Source organism: Anolis carolinensis, chromosome 1 (genome assembly GCF_035594765.1).
Source record: "Anolis carolinensis isolate JA03-04 chromosome 1, rAnoCar3.1.pri, whole genome shotgun sequence".
In the NCBI taxonomy this organism is placed as follows: domain Eukaryota; kingdom Metazoa; phylum Chordata; class Lepidosauria; order Squamata; family Dactyloidae; genus Anolis; species Anolis carolinensis.
In genome coordinates, this window is record NC_085841.1 from 123,155,257 (window position 1) to 123,177,056 (window position 21,800).

The 21,800-nt window shown below is 37.8% G+C and overlaps 1 protein-coding gene across 50 annotated transcripts in view; it reads right to left on the bottom strand.

The window, feature by feature from the left end:
• rims1 (regulating synaptic membrane exocytosis 1) overlaps positions 1-21,800 on the bottom strand; it is a 333,818-nt gene that overhangs the window by 122,116 nt on the left and 189,902 nt on the right. For 47 of the 50 annotated variants that reach the window (XM_062981928.1, XM_062981722.1, XM_062981731.1 and 44 more), the window contains 4 exons: positions 10,361-10,428; positions 8,732-8,842; positions 8,192-8,291; positions 2,990-3,113 (listed from right to left, as the gene is read on the bottom strand). In XM_062981928.1, coding sequence (XP_062837998.1) covers positions 2,990-3,113; positions 8,192-8,291; positions 8,732-8,842; positions 10,361-10,428 — 403 coding nt within the window. Of the gene's footprint in view, positions 1-2,989; positions 3,114-8,191; positions 8,292-8,731; positions 8,843-10,360; positions 10,429-18,942; positions 19,000-19,414; positions 19,713-21,800 lie in introns of those variants that run through there. The other 3 variants (XM_016996641.2, XM_016996642.2, XM_062981922.1) reach the window with 3 other exon arrangements.

The window sequence follows — 21,800 nt, forward strand, 5'->3', positions numbered from 1 at the left end:
GTTCTTCACTTTGTTTTACATATTCTGCCAGACCATGTTCTTCTTCTTTGACTGCTTGTTTTACTTGTAAGAGTCCTCTGCCCACTGATCTTCTAGGCAGATATAGCCAGTCAATATCACTGCGGGGGTGCAGTGAATGATGAGTGGTCATGAGTTTTCTTGTTTTTCTGTCCAAATTGTCCAGTTCCACCTGTGTCCAGTTTATGATGCCAGCAGTATATCTTATGACAGGTATGGCCCAGGTGTTTATGGCCTTGAAGGTGTTGCCTCCATTGAGCTTGCTTTTGAGAATTTTTCTGACCCTTTGTGTGTATTCTTTGCTGACTACAGTTTTCACATGTTCATGCTTGATGTTGTCCAGCTGTAATATGCCCAGCTATTTATAGTTCTCTGGTTGGTGACACTTTATTGTTTGGCCATTAGACATATTTATGCCCTCACATTCAATGATTTTTCCCTTCTTCAATGCCCCTGTCGGACATTTGTCCAAACCAAACTCCATGCTGATATCAGTGCTAAAAATTCGGACAGTGTTAGTCAGAGACTGGATTTCAGTTTCCGTTTTCCCATACAGCTTCAGGTCATCCATGTACATCAGATGCGAAATTTTGTGAGATTTCTTAGATGTTTGATAGCCAAGATCTGTTTTTTTGTAAGATTGTTGACAGAGGGATCATGGTTCTATTATTATTATTATTATTATTATTATTATTATTATTATTATTATTATTATTATTATTATTTTACCCCACTTATTCTCTCCACAGGAGACTCAGGACTTCATTACATAAGCAAATTTGCCCATCCTATGACACTTCCACCACATTTTGGAAACGGAGCTTGCTGGATCCCATCAAACAACATAGAACTACTTCTGGTGGGGCGCCGTCCCTGAATCGTGGCAAAAGTGTCATAGGATGGAGCAACAAAGCAAGAATGGGGGGAAGCATGGCAGTGACACTTTCCCCCATGGGATTGGAAAAGATGGATTCCCTCATTACCCGCCAGATTTGCCACACTACCTGGCGGGCACACACCCCCACCCACCCACTTTTGCCTGCATTGAGCGACTTCATATGATGAGACCCTCAAAGTGTTGACTTATTTCATGGCCATAGCACCTGTGATCTTTTCAAATCAATAGAATTTCAACACCTGGTTGATAAATACCAGTCTTAATTTCACTTATGTACCACCAGCCCTCCATATTCAGAGATTCTGCACTCATGGATTCAACCAACCATGGCTTGATTTTTTAATATAAAAAAGAAAAACATATTTTATTTTATATTAAGGATTTATTTTATATTAATAGTATATTTATTTTATATTAATATAATAGATTATATTAAGGATATATTTATTTTATATTAATACTAGCTTGGGAACCCGGCGATGCCCGGGTTATTTGATAAAGGCATTATTTGTCTTTGTTTGTTAGGTATTCTCAGTTTGGAGTGGGTGAACTGCAATTCCCAGAATCGTGGGTCAATCCTCCCCAAACCCAGCCAGTATTCAAAGTTGGCCATTTTGGGTCTGTATATCAAGTATTGTCCAGATCTGTCGTTGGCTGGTCATCGCCTGGCTGCAGTGCTCTCTGGATGGGGGTGAACTGCTACAACTCTCTGATTCCAGGGGCAATTGTCCCAAAACATCTGTCAGTATCCACAGCAGGCTATGTTGAGTCTGGGTGCCAGGTTTGATCCAGATCCGTCGTTGGCTGGGCTCAGTGCTCTTTGGATGCAGGTGAACTACCAACTCCCAAAATCAAGGCGCATTCCCACAAACCCCTGCAGTAGGTTCAGTTGGTCATGAGGCTTCTCTATGCAAAGTTTGGTCCCGGTCCATTGTTGGTGGGGGTCACTGTTTCTCTGGATGCAGGTGAACTATAACTCCCTTTTCCCCAAACTTGTCCAATACGCTTTTTTGTTTATGGTGGGTCTGTATGCCAAGTTTGGCCCTGGTCCATCATCGGAGGGGTTCGGAATGCTCATTCATTGCAGGTGAACAATAAATCCCAGTAGTTACTACTCCCAAATGTCCAGGCCAATTCCCCTCAGAACCCACCAGTATTCAAATCTGGGCATATCAGGTAATGGATGGCAAGTTTGGCCCAGAGCCATCATTGTTTGGGATCATAGCATTCTGGGTGGAGGTGAACTACAACTCCTCTACATTCCCCAGTAGGAGTCACAGTGCTCTGACTTGATGTAGGGTGCACTACAACTTCCACCATGTAGAGTCAATCCCCCAAACTCCTCCAGGAAGTGTAGTTGTGCTGTGTTTGTTCTGCAGACAGATTTGAAAGAGAAGGGCAGTAGGCGGGGTCATGCAAATTTCACACCAATGGAGAACCCTGGGATGCCTGCCTGTGGTGGAGGACAATGAACAATCTAGGATGAAATGGTCCCCAAACAAAAGCATTCCTTGGGCGGTGGGCCGTAGTGTTTGGGAAGGACATTGGCAGGGTTTGGGCTACATGTTTATGGAGCTCGCTGTAATAGCAATGTCAGTAGAAAAGAGTGACTTGCTGGCTCCTCAGCATTGGGAACTGTAGCCTGTTTGTGGAGGCTGGAGGCTGTCTGTGTGAACAGACACCCGTGCCACATACACACAAATGGGTTTTCACTTTTCTTATGGATATAGATATAGATATACAGGATCATTGTATATATTGGTACTTGGGTTCACAGATGTTAGTATCTATGAGGGGCTCCTGTAATCAAACCGCAGTGGATACCAAGGGTCTATCTGTGTTAATTGCAACTTGTACTTTGTGGTTTTAATTAACTGTATATAAATCCATCCTCATATGGGGTTGTACATAAAGTTTACTGAAAAGAAAGTAGATCATGAAGAATTAGAGCCTAGATATCTCCCCTATATTTACTTTTTTAGATGAAAAATTCATGAGTGTATATATTTATGTGACTGAAAAGAAAATTCCATACGCTCTACACTTACAAAGCCAAAAAGGTTTAAAACTTACCCAATTGGTCTTGAAACAATAATTTCAACTTGAGGTTCTGATTTGGATTCTAAAATAATATTGTAAACTTCTTCATTTGTAGCTCCAGGAAGTGGTTTACCATTCCATTCTAGAACTTCATCACCTTGAATTTAAAAACAATGAGGAAGGTTATTTTCTTGCTATTTGTTTTATTTTGCAGTTATATGCACACACACAAAAATTAAAATATGCTATTTTTTCTGAAGCTGTGTAATACAAAGATAATGCACCTCAAAAAAATTCCTGTGTATTAGTCTCTTAGACCCCTTCTACACTGATAGATAATCCAGATTATCAAAACGGATAATCCACATTATCTGCTTTGTACTGGATTATATGAGTCTACCCTGCCATATAATCCAATTCAAAGAAGATAATCTGGATTTTATATGGCAGTGTAGAGGGAGCCTTCAAAACCAATTTAAATTAGGGCTATTATTATTACTAAAGGTTGATAATTCATTCAAAATGCTTGGTTGAGATCAGATGTGTTTTGCAAACTATTGTATATCAGCTTGATTTTTATGCTTTCTTTGCTATTTTTCCAAGATATCCTGGTAAATTAGACAACTTTTTTCATCTGTTGCTTCTCTTCTAAAATGCACTTTTGTGATTAGATCATAAAGGCATCTTTTGGCACAATCTGGGTTTTTATATATATTCCAAATCCTCAATAAAGCATATATCAGAACATGATTATTAAACTCTATAAGCACTTTAATTTTGTCATACCATGAACATTAATGCCCACCAAACCTCAAATCACATTCCTCTAATTCTAATAGCCTCCCCATGTCTCATCTAGTAAAGTCTTTGGGAGTTCCTTGTCCAAATAATGTCGTCTTCAAATTAATAACTCCCTATAAAAGAGAGCAGCTTTGACTTTCCAGTCTTGCACCTACATCACAAAAGGCTTTTTCATCTTCATATGTGAATGTTTGCATTGTGTATCCTTCCTCCATCTCATCCACAGGCTATATTACAGGTTGATTTGGACATCACTGCTATCCCAATGTGTGACATGTGGCTACTCATACCCATCTATCACTCTGGTCTCCTGAGAATTCTGATAGAATCTCGATAGGCAGTTTAGATTTGACTTCTTCACCATGAGAAGCTAGCACTTTGATGTAATCCAGATCTAATGAAAGTAGGATGCCCTTTCCTTTAGAATAAGTGAATTAGATGTTATCTCTACGTTTAGTCAATTATTAGATTCAAAGGGGGTGAGGGAATGGTTGCATGTGCAACTGAAATATTTATTAGTGTAAATATTTGGTTTCTTTACTCAAGTTGGCTCTGTACTCCCAGAGAACTGCCAAATACATTTCCTGCTGGAAAGACTACTGAAGCCTTCTAAAGACCTGCAACTGCCATGTATTGATGACTATGATTAATCTAAAGTAGATATATAGAGCATCCATGAGAACTGTAGTGAGCAGCTAGAATGCCATAACTGAAGAGAAGTCATTATCCCTTTTGGCATTTATATGCCCCAGAAAATATAAAAGTAAAATATACTATTTTAAGGTTGACGGATAGTTTACAAACAACATATATGTTGGAGATGTGAGAGAAATGAGTCCATGCTACACATATGATCCTGTCCAATGGTGGCAATACTTTGTACTAACTCTGTGTTGGGCACTGCCTTTAAAAATTGAGCATTCATACTTTCCATTTTATATGCCCACATCTTGGAAGTTGGCACCATGATAATGAAGATGATTAGGATGAGGAAAACAGAATCAGGACTACAAAAGTAAAATAATGCCATCAGTCCTACAGTGTTCAGAGAAGACAGCTGCTTCATTTTCACTTGAGCATATGTTCAATAGGAAGCACTGCTGTGACTGAACTTGTATTTGGATATCTGTGTAGCATACAAAGATTTATATAGCATTCCCTATGTGTGTGTTTTTAATGATTTTTATTAATGCTTTTCTAATGTGCTACAGTAAAATTTTCTAAAGGAAAAAAGGGGGTGGATTGTCAGAGGGTATAGATGGGGTAGGAAATTTATTGGGGAAGGGGTGGGGGTGGGTAAGGATTGGGTAATTAGGTAATTGGGTAGTTTCGGGGAAGGTATAGGAAAGGTTGGGGATCTGGCTAAATGCCAGGGGAAGAAGCTAAAATGGGGGGGGGGGTGACTTCCTTTCTTCTTCCTTCCAATTTCCTCTTCTTTCTCTAGTAGTAGTTTTCTATCAAATATTCTTCAAAAACTGTCCAGTCCGTTTCTTTCATAGCGCTACTGAGCTCAGCTCAGCAATTTATTACGGTCTATGACCAGAATATATAGAAATGGGCACAGGTGCCCGAAAGGGGAATCGCAGTTCCCATAAAAGTCAGATAAAAGAGCAAGTTAAAAACATGCTATAATAAAAACAAATTAAAAGCAGACTATAAGCAGGGTCAGCTAATAGTAAATATCGATCCTCTGGAGGGGGATAGAGGGAGCATTTGGAGTCTTTCAGTTATAACAGATTGCTCTGGCTACAGGCAATACCAGCGCTACTGGTATTTTTCTTGATTAAAAAAGTCAATCTGTCCATGCCCTTTATCTCTATAATTTTTTTTATCCATGACTCTTTGGTGGGTAAAGTTTCTGATTTCCAAACCTTCCCTAGTATGATTCTTGTGGTAGTTATGAAAAAAGTAAAAAGTTTATCCTTATTTGAATCTATATTTTCCTGGGGATCTAAAAGGCTTAATACGAGGGATAGCCAGAAAGTAACCTCCTCAACCAGCCGGTCACCCCATCCCTCAGCTGCGCATCGTCGTCAAAACGCTGTGTTGAGGATGCAAGCAGCAGAGTTTTGTGGGGAAGGAGTTGCCAAGCTTATTCATCGCTATGATAAGTGCCTAGATTGCGACTATGTTGAGAAGTGGTATTTGGGTGTGGCTTTCAACTGCATATGGTAAATGTTTTCTCCTATACTTTGTTCATTTTTAATTCCAAAACGTAATCTACTTTCTGGATAACCCTCGTAAAAAATTTTCTGGTTTCATTTCCAATTCTAGTCTTAATATTTTATTACATACTGATCAAACGATTCTCCAATAGCTTGTTATTTTTTTACACTTCCACCACATGTGGAAATAAGACCCTACTTGTTCCTTACATTTCCAACAGTGGTTATTAACATTCTTATACATTTTTAAGGTGTCAAATACCATCTATGTATAACCTTAAGCCAATTTTCTTTACATTCTGTCACATATGCGTATTTTATTTTCTTTGTCCAAATTGACTCCCATTCCTGTAATTTTATTGGCCTACCTATGTTTTCTGCCCATTTTATCATTGAATTTGTGATCTCTTCTTTTTCTGTTGCCCACTCTAATAATTTCTTATATAAAATTGATACGATTTTTTTCTCTCCTTGGATTAAAATGTCACAAAATCCTTTTTCTATTGTAAGCCCTATTATTTTATCTTTTTAAAATGCTTCTTTAATTTGAATGTATTGACACCAGGAAACATTTGTATTATTCTTTTGTATTTCATCTAAATCCTTAATTTGGGGGTGAGGCTTGATTTGTACTCAATTCTTTTAAGATTTCCTTATAAGTCGGCCACTTTGTCCATCCTAATAATCTTCTTTGGTTGGCTTCCAGGGGGATAGCCATAGTGGTGTCTTTGCGTAAAAATAATTTTTATATTTGTTCCAAATTTTAATCAGGGACGATCTAATAAAGTGGTTGCCAAAAATTTTCTCCACTCTCAATTTTTCGTACCACATATATCCATGCCACCATCTCCTTAGGCCATGGCCTTTCAATGTTAAGATTTTTATTTTTTGAAGATCTGCCCAATCTTTTATCCAATCCAAGGCACATGCCTCATGATATAATCTTAGATCTGGGAGTCCCAGTCCACCTTTATTTTTAGGGGTGATCATAGTGCTATATTTAATTCTAGGCTTTTTATTTTTCCATATAAATTTGGTTATATCCCTATTCCAATCTTTAAATATTTTATCATTTCTTATTATAGGTATATTTTGAAATTTTGTTTCACCCATTTCATTTGCTTAGCTGTCCTCTCCAATTCCCACGTGTTTTTCCTTTGGTTTAATGTTTCTAGATTTATTTTTATTTTTTGGTTCTCCGGGTTTGCTTTTAGTTCCTTTTCCTTCAATTCAATTTCTTTTTAAAAATTATCTAGTTCAAGATTTTTCATCTTATTCTTTATCGCCACATGTTGAATAAAGAATCCTCTTGTTACCGCTTTGTAAGCATCCCAAATTATTTGTGGTTTAATTTCCGGGGTATCATTTATTTCACAAAATTCCTTTGTCATCTTTTTTAATTTTCCTGTGTCTTCCTCCTGTTTTATTAAATTGTCATTTAGCCTCCAACTCCTAGTATACCTTCTATAATTTATACCCATGGTTATTGGACAATGATCTGAAAGATCTCTTGTCAGTATTTTGATTTTGTTGATTTTGGTTGTTATTGTTTTTGATGTCCAGATCATATCGATCTAGGACCATACACTATGCGTACTAGAGAAGAAAGTATAATCCTTTTGATTGGGATTATGCTCTCGCCATGCATCTTGCATATCAAACTCTTCTTTTAGGGATATAAAGTTCCTTGGTAAAAGGCTAGATTCATTTTTTACTTTTCTTTTTTCTAGTTTTGTCCATATTTTTAATCTAGTATTCCATTAAAATCTCCCATTATAATTACATGATCAAAATATTTTTGATTTATTTTTTCTCTTAATAATCTAATAAATTTAGTTTTGGGGCCATTAGGTGCATAGATGTTACAGAGGAGGGTTTTTTCTAAACCTATTTCTATTTTTACCGCTATTAATCTACTTTCTTGGTCTTTAAATTCTTCTTCTGATTTGAATTTTTTGTCTACATAAATGTGTTAAAGGCTCCTGACCTAAGGCAATTATTTTCTCTAGAGTCTTCCCCTCCTTTCTTCTCCCTTTTTATTTGTTGTTATTTTAATTCCATTTGTGTGCAATTTTTAAAAAGAAAAAAATCAATGTAACTTGTATAATGGTGATAGAAACTCTGTATAATGCCACCAATATTGGTTTTAAGTGTTCATTGTAAAATATTGAGACAAGTGTACATTGAAACTAGATATGGACCACAAAAAATAGAAGCTATAAAGGCTTTTCACAACCACATGAATAATATATAACAATAGCTAAGTTACCTGCTCTTAGATGTCCCACTACATCAGCCAAGCTACCTTTCTTTACTTTGGTAATGAAGGCACCAAGTCGTCCCAATTCAGTCATTTTTCCTCCTACAACCTGAATAAAAATGAATAAATCAGACTCAGAATTCATCAAATTACATTTGAAGAATGAAAAATTTATTTCAAGAATGAGATTTTTTTTACAGGGAACTATTTAGCCCAATTGTATTTTCATGGCTTTTGAATCAGAACATTTACTTAATATACCACAGAAGTGTTGCACCGTTAGACTTAAATTTTTCTGATTCTACTGTTCTTTGGGTCAGAATACTGAAAAGGTATCATAGATTATGGTGTCACTTTACCACTTGGGGATTCAGCATTGAAGACTAGCTCAACTTTCAAGTCCTGCCGCTAAATATGAATTAGTGCCCCAGGAGGCATAATTCATTGCTTACTCCTCTCATTCAGGCCACTGACAAGTTTTCCTTCAGTAATGCTAAATTACTCATGGATGAACAGGAAAAATTCATAACATAACCCCACACTACTTACTTTGAGTCCAAGTAATGCACCAGACTCTTTTGGCATGGTTGTTCTCTTGTTGAGAATAACACGACCAATCAGGCAATCTCCCTCTTTAGAAGGCTGCCACGTTACAGGATGCTAAGGAGAGAGAAAAAGTATTAAAGGCTAGCAAATGGTCTCATCCTGTTTACAATATATAAATCAAGTATGTACAACAACTGCATCATGGAAGAAATGCATGCAACCTTCTTTTCAGAATCTACCAAGTTTTTCTTAAATTCTTAAGGATGCCGGACATGTGCTTTAATATTCAGCAATATGTTATTTCTGTTGTTCACATAGATATAGATATATTGCCTTTTTTGCCCAACATAAAAATCATATCCTTAACTAGGATTGTATCCAATAAAGAAAAGTTTAGTGCAAACTAAAAATTAAAAATCCTTATAATTCACTGCCATTCCCCACATTTCAAGGTTGTAAGAGCAATGAAGGACTCAGTAACCCTCCCTTTTTCGAGGCATGCCAGAAAAGGAAAATGTAAATTCTCCAGCACTTAAAAGGAATATCCATGGTTTCTGAACTGCATTTACACTGCAGTGTGAGACAAATATTGTGCAAGGCTGAATTAAAATTATTTAATTTTAATTATGTTATTATTGATTGTACATGAGTCTCACTTATCCAACATAAACGGGCCGGCAGAATGTTGGATAAGCGAATATGTTGGATAATAAAGAGAGATAAAGAAAAAGCCTATTAAACATCAAAATAGGTTATGATTTTACAAATTAAGCACCAAAACATTATGTTATACAACAAATTTGACAGAAAAAGTAGTTCAATAGGCAGTAATGTTATGTTGTAATTACTGTATTTACGAATTTAGCACCAAAATATCACAATGCATTGAAAACATTGACTACAAAAATGTGTTGGATAATCCAGAACATTGGATAAGTGAGACTCTACTGTATATATCTGAAAAACAAATAATATAATATATTTAAATTATATATTGTAACCAGTAACTAATACCAACAGGATTTTTTCTCCATTATCTCTACAATATACTGCAATATATTCAGTTTTTGTATTTATATTTAGTATTTATTTATATCCTGTATAATGAGGCTCATATTCAAAGCTTGCTCCACTCAGCAAGAACAACCCTTGATTCATCTTCTGCTCATGGGACACTCCTGATGGTAAAAGAAAAGTTAACTTTTGATTACTTTCCTTGCCTCTCACTGTGAAAAATGTTTTTGGTGTTGTGGGGGAGGCTTGGTGACAAATGGAAATTCAGTAGAAAGTCTCCTTATTCAAGCAGGGCTCAATACTGGATGAAGCCCAATGCAGGAGTAGAGTGAAAAGCACTTTAGGATGCATGCCAATGTAAGGAACTGCTCAATCATTAATCTACTTTGGCAAACTCTTTGGAAGAAAGATCTAAATGCACAAAACCTTTCCCCCTATCAGTTAAAAGCACCAACAAAGTGCTAGCCAATAATTAAAATGGAATTTTGTTTTATGTGGATGATGAGGCAAGGACAGCAATTATGCAACCATCTTGGTTTACAGTAGTGTAATAAAGAAATATCAAAGCAAAAAGCATTTGCATTGGTAATAAAATAATAGTATTGCAGTATTTCTTACTGAGCTAATAGGAGATGTCTCCCTACTGTGCCACGTGGCAGGATCCAGCCAGTAATAATCCAAGTCACCTGAAAGATATACATTATTGGGAAAAATGTGTAATCTCTCACATTCAGAGGATTGTATGGATGTGTTATATCTGTAGTTGAATATTAAAATTAAGATGAAATTTTTCAACAGTATCATACATTGAATCACAATCAAATGCCCAAGTGTTTGGAAATAAAAATACATTTAGATGCCACTGCATAAAGGCTTCTGCTGGCCAAGGTTATGTTTTGCTGATACAGTTTCTGGGAAGAAATTTGGCTTTGGTGTTTCAAGGTGACGCTGCTCTTAGCATATAAAGATATATGGACGTGGTTCACACTGGGCTGGAACACAAGCCTAACTATCCCACTGCAATCTTGTCTGACTGCTAAGGTCCCTTGGAACTCTGGCACAGTCTTTTCGAGGTCTGTTTTCCAGGGTCTTCTTAGCTGGAAGTGTGTGAGATTAGAAGACAGACACAGGGCCCTTCCACACAGCCATATACCCCAGAATATCAAGGCAGAAAACCCCACAATATCGGCTTTGAACTGGGATATCTGAGTCCACACTGCCATACATTCCAGTTCAAAGCAGATAACGTGGGATTTTATTCAGCTGTGTGGAAGGGGACACAGAGATGATCCCAAGATAAAGGGAATCTTGGCCAAGTTGACTTTGGGAGGATGGTTCCTCCCCCTTTTTGATACGTGAATTTGTTGGACAGCAGAGTCTCTCAATTCACTCCTTCTACACTGCTGGATCTCTCTTTTTTCCTCACTCCCCCCGTCTATCCCCTTCCCCAAAACTCTGTTTCTCATGCTTTTGTTGTGTATCATTTTTACTTTTGAACATCTCTCCATGGCAAGCCAGTAAACAAATAGATACTGCAAGACGAAGCTCTATGCCAGCCAGGTTAAAGCTGAATTTTTAAAAAAATTAATTTGGGGTGAGTCTAGAAAAAAGGAGTAAGCTGATCAGATGCTATTTAAAGCCCATGGTATTATGCCCACTTCTTTTCAGGATCAAGTGTTGTCCCTGGGCATCTGGATGAGACAGGTGGTTATGATCTAATGCCCTATCATAGTTATAGCACTCTGATCCCACTTTAACTGCGATGGCATCATATAGGATCCTTCCATACAGCCATATATCTGCTTTAAAGTTGAATGTCTGAGTCCACACTGCCATATAATCCAGTTCAATGTGGATTTTGTACAGCTCTGGCTAGGTATGCCAAATAACCTTAGTTTGATTTCTAACCCTAGTATTACATATGAGGCAGTTATGGTAGTTAAAGTGGGATCAAAGTGCAATAATTAGATAGTGTGAAAGAGACTGCATTGAGAAAATCGAGATCCTACAACAGTTTTTGCCTCCATCATGAGAGTGAGGCATCAAGCACTTCCCCTCCAATGTGCTTTGTGCAATTTGCTCAAAGGAAACCTTTTTCCTAATGTGAAGGTAAGCAGCAGCAGCAAAAAAGGGGCAGAGAGAAGGTTAATTGCTTATGAAAAAATAACCAGCCCATCCAATGTGTCTACTTTTTTACTGACCATGCAACAAGGTAACAGTTACAATAGTTTGAAATACCACAGAATTACATATAAGCACAAAAATCAGTCTTCTAAATGGACATTTGTCTCCAAGACAAACCAAAAGAATCCCCACCACCATTTCTATTTTGCACTCTCATTTAGCCTGCAAAGATAAATCAAGTTACTTACATCTTTAGCATTGTGCCGCACAGTGTGCCAACTGATTAGCTCAGTAACTGCCATTCTCTCAAATTGGGAGAGTGCATTAAAATCCCAGATTACAAATAGTGTGTGTCTACAGCCTTTACTCAAAGCTTGGATTTGCATTGCACCTCCCTGGTTTTGCATGAAGGCCTTCCAGACTTAGGATTAGATCACCAGTAAGCTTGCTCTGGTGTCCTCATGAAGCCTGCTTAATATGTGCATTTGTAAATACAGAAGATTTGATTCCCATTAAAATTAGTTGCCTTTCATTCCTACTGAAATCAGTGAGATTTAAGCTAAGGCATGATTAACCCACCCCACTAATTTCATAGAGACCCAAGCTAAATTAATTTTCAGCATAATCCTTTACATGTTTATGCAAAAGCATTTCTGTTGAGTTCCATAAGGTTTACTCACAGAAAACTGGGTACAGAATTAGTAAGTAAGTAAGTAAGTAAGTAAAAGTTTATTTGTATACCGCCCTCTCTCCCGAAAGGGACTCAGGGCAGTTTCCAATATAAAATCAGCATAAAACTTTGTACAATAAAACACTGAAAACATTATAAAATGCTATAAAAATTAAAAACAAAAACAAAACATAACAATTGACTAAAATAATCACATAAACAGAAGAAATATAATCACTCAAATAACATATCAATCAGAAAAGAAAAAAGAAAAAAGACCACTGGGATGGAGGAGAGGATGGCCTGGAGGGGCCACTAGAACTAAAATGCAATGTTATATTCTAAGATGCTTTGGGGCAGAGGAATAAAGTGCAGTGTTTCAAGTCAAAGAGATGGCCTGTGCAACTACTCTAGCTATTGACGTCTTAGTTTGGATCCAGCCAATAATGCTTGCAACAGTACTAACACAACCAAAGTCGAACATTCCAATTCTAATGAACTATTTAAGACTGCTCTGAGTTTTCTATTGCTAAGGTAGGAACTGACAAAACCACCTCTTAGTATTCATCAACTAAACAAACCTGATGAAATGCATGTATTACCATAAGTAAATGGGTGACTTGGAGGCACGTACACACATGTAAAGAAGGAACAGAATCAGCACACACAGTAGTACTAGTAAGTAATTTCATGTCATTATAGTAATCTAGTATGGAATATATACAGAGCGAGAGAGAGACAAAGAAAAGAGAGATTGTTCTTACTGATTGATATGATAGTTGATTATGCCATGGTGATCAACTAATGAACTGCTGTAATTAACTGAGACACTGAAAAAAAAACCCAGCCCAAAATAGGAATCAGAATTTTGGTACAAGAATCTATTCATAATCTTGGCTTCCTTAGGAAAGAAAGCAAACTACAACCACTATACACATGGACCTTGAAGTACATCCCATTGAACTCAGTGGTGCTTACTTTGAGTAGGCACATACAAAACTCCAAGTTAGGTTGCAATCCCCCACACACTTATCTAACAAGTCTCAATGGAATAAGTGGGAATTGTTTCTGAATAAATATACATGGGATTTGAACTACTGGCTGTGCAGACCTGTTTACTTCTGCCATAAATTTGGATATAAATCCCACTGCTATGTGCCAACACAGCACAGGTATTCTTGCATCCAAGAACACATTTATACCTTATCACAAAGGCCAGGCAAAGGCTTGGCTTTACAAAAGAAAGAGACGGTCAGCAGGGTGAATCTGTTGCCCCGCATGCAGCTCCCTCTCAGTGACACTTCCCCCATCACACATGGGAAGTGTCACTCTTCTGGGGAGGAAGCCTCCCATGATGTGAGGGTAGGTGTGAGGCCTCCGCCGGAAGTCACATGGTCTTGGGCTCCATCCTCAGAATAGGCTGGAAGCATTCTAGGATGCTGAATTTGGTAGTGTGATAAGGTCCCAGATCAATCCTAAACAACCATTTTGCATATGCATTAACCATTTCCTCTTGTTTTGTCCAAACCAAGAATGATAACTAGCTTCAAAACAAGATTGGGACATTAAACTGACTTGAAAACATATTTCTTAGGACAGCTCAGAATAAGGCTTAAATGTAGTGATGGACAACTCTAGTAGTTTCAGGACAAATTCTGCCCCCTTAAAAATATATGGACTATATCCAAACTCTTGGGAATCTAGAGATGCAATTAAAGGAAGCAGAGAATATTTCTTTTTTTTTTTTAATGATGTATACCTTGTTTGCCACCTGATTTCACCACCAAAACATAGTACTGCTATTAAAGCAAATATTTTCAACTCGCTTTAAAGGTTTTGAGAAGTTTGCAACCAAAATCAGCAGTGCAATTTGCTGACAAATTTTGGTGGTGCCATTTTAAAGGCAACCTTGGCGGCTGTCTGTAGTCATTGAGTCATATTTTCTTCACTCCTGACTTAAAGGCAGAATTTTTCTTCTGGTGATCCACATATTCAGTCTACAATGCAACAAAAAGCCCACGATAGTAGACAGCAGACTATTCCAGTGAAATAAACAGAAGAACAAGCTTTCAACAGTCCATTGATATACCAATTTGAGTTCAAAGTTATTAGTAAAAACACAAGGCTCTAGTAAACACAAGAAGTCTGTATCATTTTGCATACTTCATATATGAATGCAGATAACAAACAAATTTGTATTTCTGATTTTCATGGTAAAGGTGGGGGTGAAGGGTGAGGACATGGATAATTTCAACAATTTTTGTCCCATCAACAAAACACGAGTTCAGATTGTGTGCTACTACTTTTAAACTCAAGAAGTCAGATATGTTTATTCATGGTCAGGATATGATCTATCAAGTACAGATCCAGTTGACTAAGGGCCCATGCAGATAGAGCCCATCAAATGATGCCTCCAGTAATAGAGGATTAATCCGAGACAAAGCAGGAAAACCCTGCTTGATCCCGAATTAATTTTATATCCCATTAGATATAATTTTATATCCCATTTATATCCCTTTGTAAAAGGTGCAGGTCTAATGGGCTATGGGCCTGTGGGGACAGACTGCCGGGTAGTCCTGGGACTACCAGGGGGGCCTGTCTGCACACCCACCTCGCACCTTTTGGGCTCCTGGAGCCCAGAGATACAAGAAGCCCCCTTCCCACACCCACCCCCTGCCCCCAAAGCCCAAAAAAATAGTTTAAAACTTACTGGGTCACCATTAGGCCTCCCTGCACACTTTCCTGGAACATACCAATGACACATGAGGAGACGGGGAGTGAGGAGCAGTTTGGGCTTTGCCTCTTCACATGTCATTGGTATGTTCCACCAGGCCTGAAGAGAGGCCTAATAGCACCCAGTAAGTTTTCCATTTATTTTAAAGAGTTTTTCGGTGGTTCCATGGCATTGTGGTAGTTACAGCGCTGCCATGGGGACAACCCATAGGAAAGCCCATTTTTCCCCCAGGGTGTGGGGATTTTAACCCACTTTGGAGCAAGTTTACTTAACCAGCTCTGAAGCAGGTTAAATGTACATTTGGAAGCACCCTGAGAAGCAAACAACAATAAATAGCACTTTTATGCCATCTCAGATACTTTTTCAATGCTCACTCTTGGGTCATTGATGTAGTAGAGAGATGGACTAGTAACCAGATGGAAACTGTTGAAAAGAACTTCCTGTAAACCCTATAATAGGTAGTATCACACTGATCAGAGACATTCTCTCCATTCTTTGAAAATGGAAATAAGGAAAAGAAGAAGAAAGAACATCTGCTGTTCATGTGGGAATTTCCCATGTAGAATTTTCAAGAGTGGGACTAGGAGTTCCTTGGTAAAATTTGCATTGTTGGTACTGGATAATTTCACAATTAATCCCAGAAATTATTAGGATGATGGGTAAGTAATCCACTGCGGGGGGGGGGGGGGGGAGACACAAAACCCTACCAAGGGCCAATTTCCAAAGAAGATGAAGATTCTTTAAAAAAACTGAATCAAGTCTGAACTCAGTTTAAAATAACTGAAATAACCCAAGGACAATTGATAAAATTGGCAGTAGGAGAAATACACTATGCCATTTTAAAAGCTCATGGAAAAAGTAGGGTAATGGAGGATTAACTAGGAGTGGCACGTGCAAATTGACACAGTGGGCATGCACCCATCTACCCATTCACCATATATACATGGTAAATGAGTAGGGGATTGTTTTTGACCTTCCAGGATCCAGACCTACATCCCTTCATCTTATTACCATATTCACTTAAATTTTGGATATACATCCACTTGTGCATAATAATTACACTGGTGGTGGCCAACACAAATTTGGGTGCCTCAAAGATTAGACCTCTTTCTGGGTATATTTGCCCTGATGATTCCAACAATAGCACCAGTTTCCCCCTGTCAACTCTAGTTTTTGAGTTGGGAATTGGGAAGGAAAAACATTAACAAGAGTGGACAGAATAAGGGCACTAAAAATGTTCATAATACCAAAATTGACATATTTATTTCAAACATTACCGAACACAGTAGATAGGAAGACACTAAAGACATGGGACAGGAGAATAAGAAAATGGGCAGTCGGAGGAAAAAGGCCCAGAATAAGGGACAAATGGTTAAATGCAAAAGAGGAAGAGGGAGGCTGGGGGATTCCAAGTTTAGAAGTCTATCACGATGCGTTTCAAATCCAAAGATTATTGGAAATACAGTATACTAAAAAAAAATGGGCAAATATGGAGAAGATAATAAATAATACTAAAGAAAAAGAAATAATATTTAGGGAATGGAGTAGGAGAGAAGAAGCAGAATTTAAGGAACCTTTTAAAGGAACAATAAAAGTGTGGAAAAAAAGAAAGAAGAAGCTAAGTCCAGGCAATGAGAATAAGATGGCAACTATATGGCAAATTAATTACAATAACAACGAAATTATAGGCAGAACATTGAGATCAATTGAAAGTAGAGGGAAAAGGTTAGTGGAGGATTTGTACACAATAGATGGAGACCCTGTAGAACAAAAAGAAATTCAGAATTGGATAGGATCAGGGAATTGGATTCAAAGCTGGGCTATAAGACAGGAAATTTTTAGATTGAGAGAAAAAATTAGAGAACAGGACAGTCCATTTGAGAAGGCGATTAGGAAATGTTTGAGAGAGGAAAAGAAGGTGGCAGGAGATCTGTATGAACAAATTATAACGGTAAAAGAAGAAATAGTAGAGGAAATTTTCCAAACATGGAGAATGGACATGGAAATTGAGAGGGAAGATATACAAAGGGAAATAAGTAATATAGCAAAAGAAAAGTACAATGTATTAAGGGAAGCAAGAAGGAAAATGTTACAAAAATGGTACAGAACTCCTGCACAACTTTCACGGTTTTTACCAGGGATGAAAGATAGGTGTTGGCACGGTTGTGAACAAAGAGGGGTGTTCAATCATATGATATGGGAGTGCGATCGGGTGCAAGAATACTGGAGAATGATTGAAGGAGAAATCAATAGAATGCTAAATCTACAAATAGTAATAGTTAATAGAAATGTACTACATGCAAGGATAACAGAAGTGAAGAATATACAAAAAGAAAAAATGATTGACAAATTAATAGCATGTGCACAAATTGTTTTAGTGAGCGGTTGGAAAGATAAAACAAAATGGACTCTGACGAATTGGTATAAGTATATAATTGATATGTTAAATGTAGAAATCACAAATTGCAAATGGAATAATATAGATAAAATTGAAAATATTGCAATAATCAAGGGGATGTGGGAACCAGTTAAGAACTATTTAGAGAATGTACTAAGATGTGGAGTGGAAAAATTAAGATTGAGATTGATATTTCAAATGTAACTTCTGTAGTTTGTTGTATAAAGTGTATGTACAAGGAGGGGAGGGTGGGAGGGTGGGAGTGGGAAAAAAAAAAAAAAAAAAAAAAAAAAAAAAAAGAGATACAGGACATCTGCCATATATCACTCCTCATCTGTTCGCCCATAAGAAATCATGATAACCATATCTAAGAAACTACAGCTCATGTTGTCTATCCAATGCAATTTTCTGACTTTGTGTTCCAAATAACCTCAGGAACAGGCCTAAGCACTTCCAGAATCACTATATAGCACACATAAGCAACACAGTTTGGAATCATTACATTTTTGTATCACAGCTATTGATCATATCAGTAAGATATTCTGAAACCCATGATCCACACCTACTATTTCTCCACACTATCTTCAGCAGTTTTGGCAGGGCCCACTATCACTGAAGTCTAACCTGCTTACCTCCACCTGCTGTGGGCAACACTGATAGGATCCAGTGATGATATATATGAGACCCTCCAGTCTGTCTGTTTGCAGAACACTGGGGTGAAGGGGAATAATGGCAAGATGCTGAGGGCCCACTCAGCATATGGAGCTGCCTAATCTTTCACAAAGCATAAAGCCGGGATATACATGGGAATTGAAAGGAAGCGCTTTGATACCATAAACAGGTATATCCTGAAACTCAGGTTTCTCCCTGCACGTATTTCTCCTATCTTTATCAGTCTAATCTCACTTGAAAATATTTACAAATGGTCTCTCATGAAACATTAATAATATTCAATGGAGTACTTTAAAATCAATCTACATCTCTTCTAGCCTGTGTTTGTCTCATTACACGTTCCTCCAAAAATCTGGAGACACACACAAGCATCTCTGTTTTTATATAACAACATTGTTTTATCAGTGTATAAACTAAAGTAGGCTTGTCTAGGATAAATAGTCCATCTCGGTACATAAAGCACCAAGAAGTAAATGTAAAATATTTGAACTATAAAATAAAAAATGGGACATTTTCAATTGAACACACTGTATTAAAATATTTTCATGATATTTTGCAGACTGTACAATGCAATGTGAATCAAAACTATGAAATTTACTAACCACAGCACGACTCAGGAGATGCAGGGCACATCAACTCTCTTCTGCCAAACAGATTTGCTAAAAATAATATATCTCAATGATTATATATTCCCTCACCATCAAAATATTTGAATTTCCTCCTTATTCTAACATGCAATATTATTTAGAGCTAAACAAGATTTATACTTATCCAGAAATACAATTGCAGGCAGGTTATTCTTCTAATTCCAAAATCACGTTAGCATGGGGGGAACCATAACAGAAACAATGGCAAGCTGTTTTTAAACATAGTATAGATATGAAATAAATTTAGATTAAATATTCTGAATGCAAAACGTGCTTCAAGAGCAAAATGGCTCAGTGCTTTAATCCAAAAGGCAACCATGTTCTTACTTTATAAAAAGGCAAGACCTTTTTAAAACTCAGACTTATTATTGACAATAGTATCTGAAGACAACTACAGTCCATCATTCTGACAGTACCACTAGATTACCTGTCCCTGAATGCAACGTATGAAGAAGAAACTGAAGGAAACCAGCAAACATAGCAGCATCAGCTTGGAGCACCTAAAAAAGCAAAACCAGCTCCGAGCAGGTTGCTGAAATCCAGCCCGTGGCAATCCCGAAACTGCTACAGAGGGGCAAAAAAATACCCAAAAATCAAATCAGTCTGAAGCAGGTCTATAAAAAAGTCCCTGTAGTCCTTGTCTCCTGAGTCTATGCCAAATTATTCTGCAATGTCAAACATTACTATAACCGTGACACCAAACAAGGACGGGGAGCCGCTGCCATCAATACAAAACCTCTGCAGTATAGAGACAGCGCTGATTGCTGCATTAATCTATATATGCTCAGCTCAATGCTAAAGAGGCTCTCTGACTATAGAGAACCTTTAATGATTTTAGGGGATTCAAATTAACTGTCTCATGAAGCAGCTAAAGATGCAGAGACTCTACTGTTTCCTTCCCGCAGAGGCCGGGGAATAAATGTTTTATCTGCTGCTACCTGACACAGAGAAATGCTATGCAGAAGCGCAGAGAGCAACACAATCAATAATATAGCTGCAACCATTTTTCCTGTTTAGTACAAGTAGACTGAATTTCACTAGATAGTTTTAAACATGGGCACAATCTAAAATAAATCTGACCACCATTAATTCATAGGGAGCTACCACAAAGGTTTTATGAATTGGGTTTGAATGAAGACAATGCTCCTGCAACAATACTCTCCTTCCAGCTGGCTGTCAGATCCAAAAGCATCATCTGTGCAAGATGACCTGGGCTAGTAAGTTTGTGTGTGTGTGTGTGTGTGTGCGTGTGTGCGTGTGTGCGTGTGTGTGTGTTAGCTGTGTCTCAAAGTTGCTAGCCAAGGTAGGCCCTGGACAATTGTGAAGGGGCACAACTCATATGCTGCTCCATGTGGGCATTTCTATGTTGAACAATAAGAGAAGAACTAGAGAGGAGTTTTTCACCTGTTGCTCTGGTTGCTTTTTGTGTCTGGCTCTAACTCCTCTTCAATGATGCCAAGCCAAGGTCCGCATTACAGAAGCAAGTATTGTACCTTAGTCAGAAGTCTGGGAAGGGAAGATACTGTTTGGGCAAAACTCCCCATCAAGGCTAGTGAGCATAGCCAGTGTTAAGGAACAGTAGAAACTGAAGCCCAAAAACAAATGGCGCATATCCTTCAGAATTTCATTGAAGCCCAAAAACACTCAGTATCAGCTGATGCCAGATGAGAGACTCCCTCCTGAGCACACAGAAGACTGGGCGACTTGGAAGGCGCTGAACAAACTGCGCTCTGACACCACGAGATGCAGAGCCAACCTTAAGAAATGGGGCCACAAAGTAGAGTCCATGGCATGTGAGTGTGAAGAAGAGCAAACCACAGACCACCTATTACAATGCAGCCTGAGCCCTGCCACATGCACAATGCACCTTTTTATAGCAACACCAGAGGCAATCCAAGTGGCCAGCTTCTGGTCAAAGGACATTTAGTATAACGTCAAGTTGTTGTTGTTTAAACTTTGTTTGTGTTTTCAAATACATTACAACTTGTACCCTTAGTTTGCTTCTGACATGATAAATAAATAGTATCGGAGGAAGACAAAGGCAAACTCTATCTGAACAAATCTGGGAAATTAGTTTGATAATTTACTTTACTACATCATTTCCCTAGTAAAAAAACTTAAATTTAATCTTATTGATAAATAGAAGTTAGCTATGTCAAATATTGTGGCAGAATCAGTCAGTCTTATCACATCTTAATGACTAACCAGTTTCATTATGGCATATGCTTTTGATGCACCTCATGAAGTTGGCAGTACTCTTTCTACTAGAGTTGGGGAAATTTTTCATTAGTCTGTTAAATTCATTTCAAATTCAGTTCGAAAGCACTTTTGAAGCGAGTTTTGAAACATCTGCTCACTGCCTTCCTAATATTAAGAATTTGAATCAAAAAGCACCTTTTTTCATCTGTCTCTGATGTCTTCGGATGTAGCTGTAGCCCCTCTGAGAGGTGAAGCCATGTTGGCATGCCTCTCAGCCAATCAGGGCGGAAGGAAGAGGGACGGAGAGGCGAGGCCATCATTCTGGTAGCGTTTAAAAAAAATGTTGTTTGAAAATTCCCAAAAAATCAATGGATGGGTCAAACATTATGAAACTTGATAGGCAAAGAGTTATGAATATTTGCTTCCATTCTGGCAAATTTCATCTCAATAGCTTTAAAAATTAAGCAGAACGAAGCCTCCGAATTTTCCCCATTTATTTAAATGCAAATGAAGCAAGAAGCCATTATCTGGACAAAACTCCATTTCCCAGAAGCCTTGGGCTAAGCCAATCAGGGCAGAAGGAAGAGGGGCAGAGAGGCAGGGCCATCGTTCTG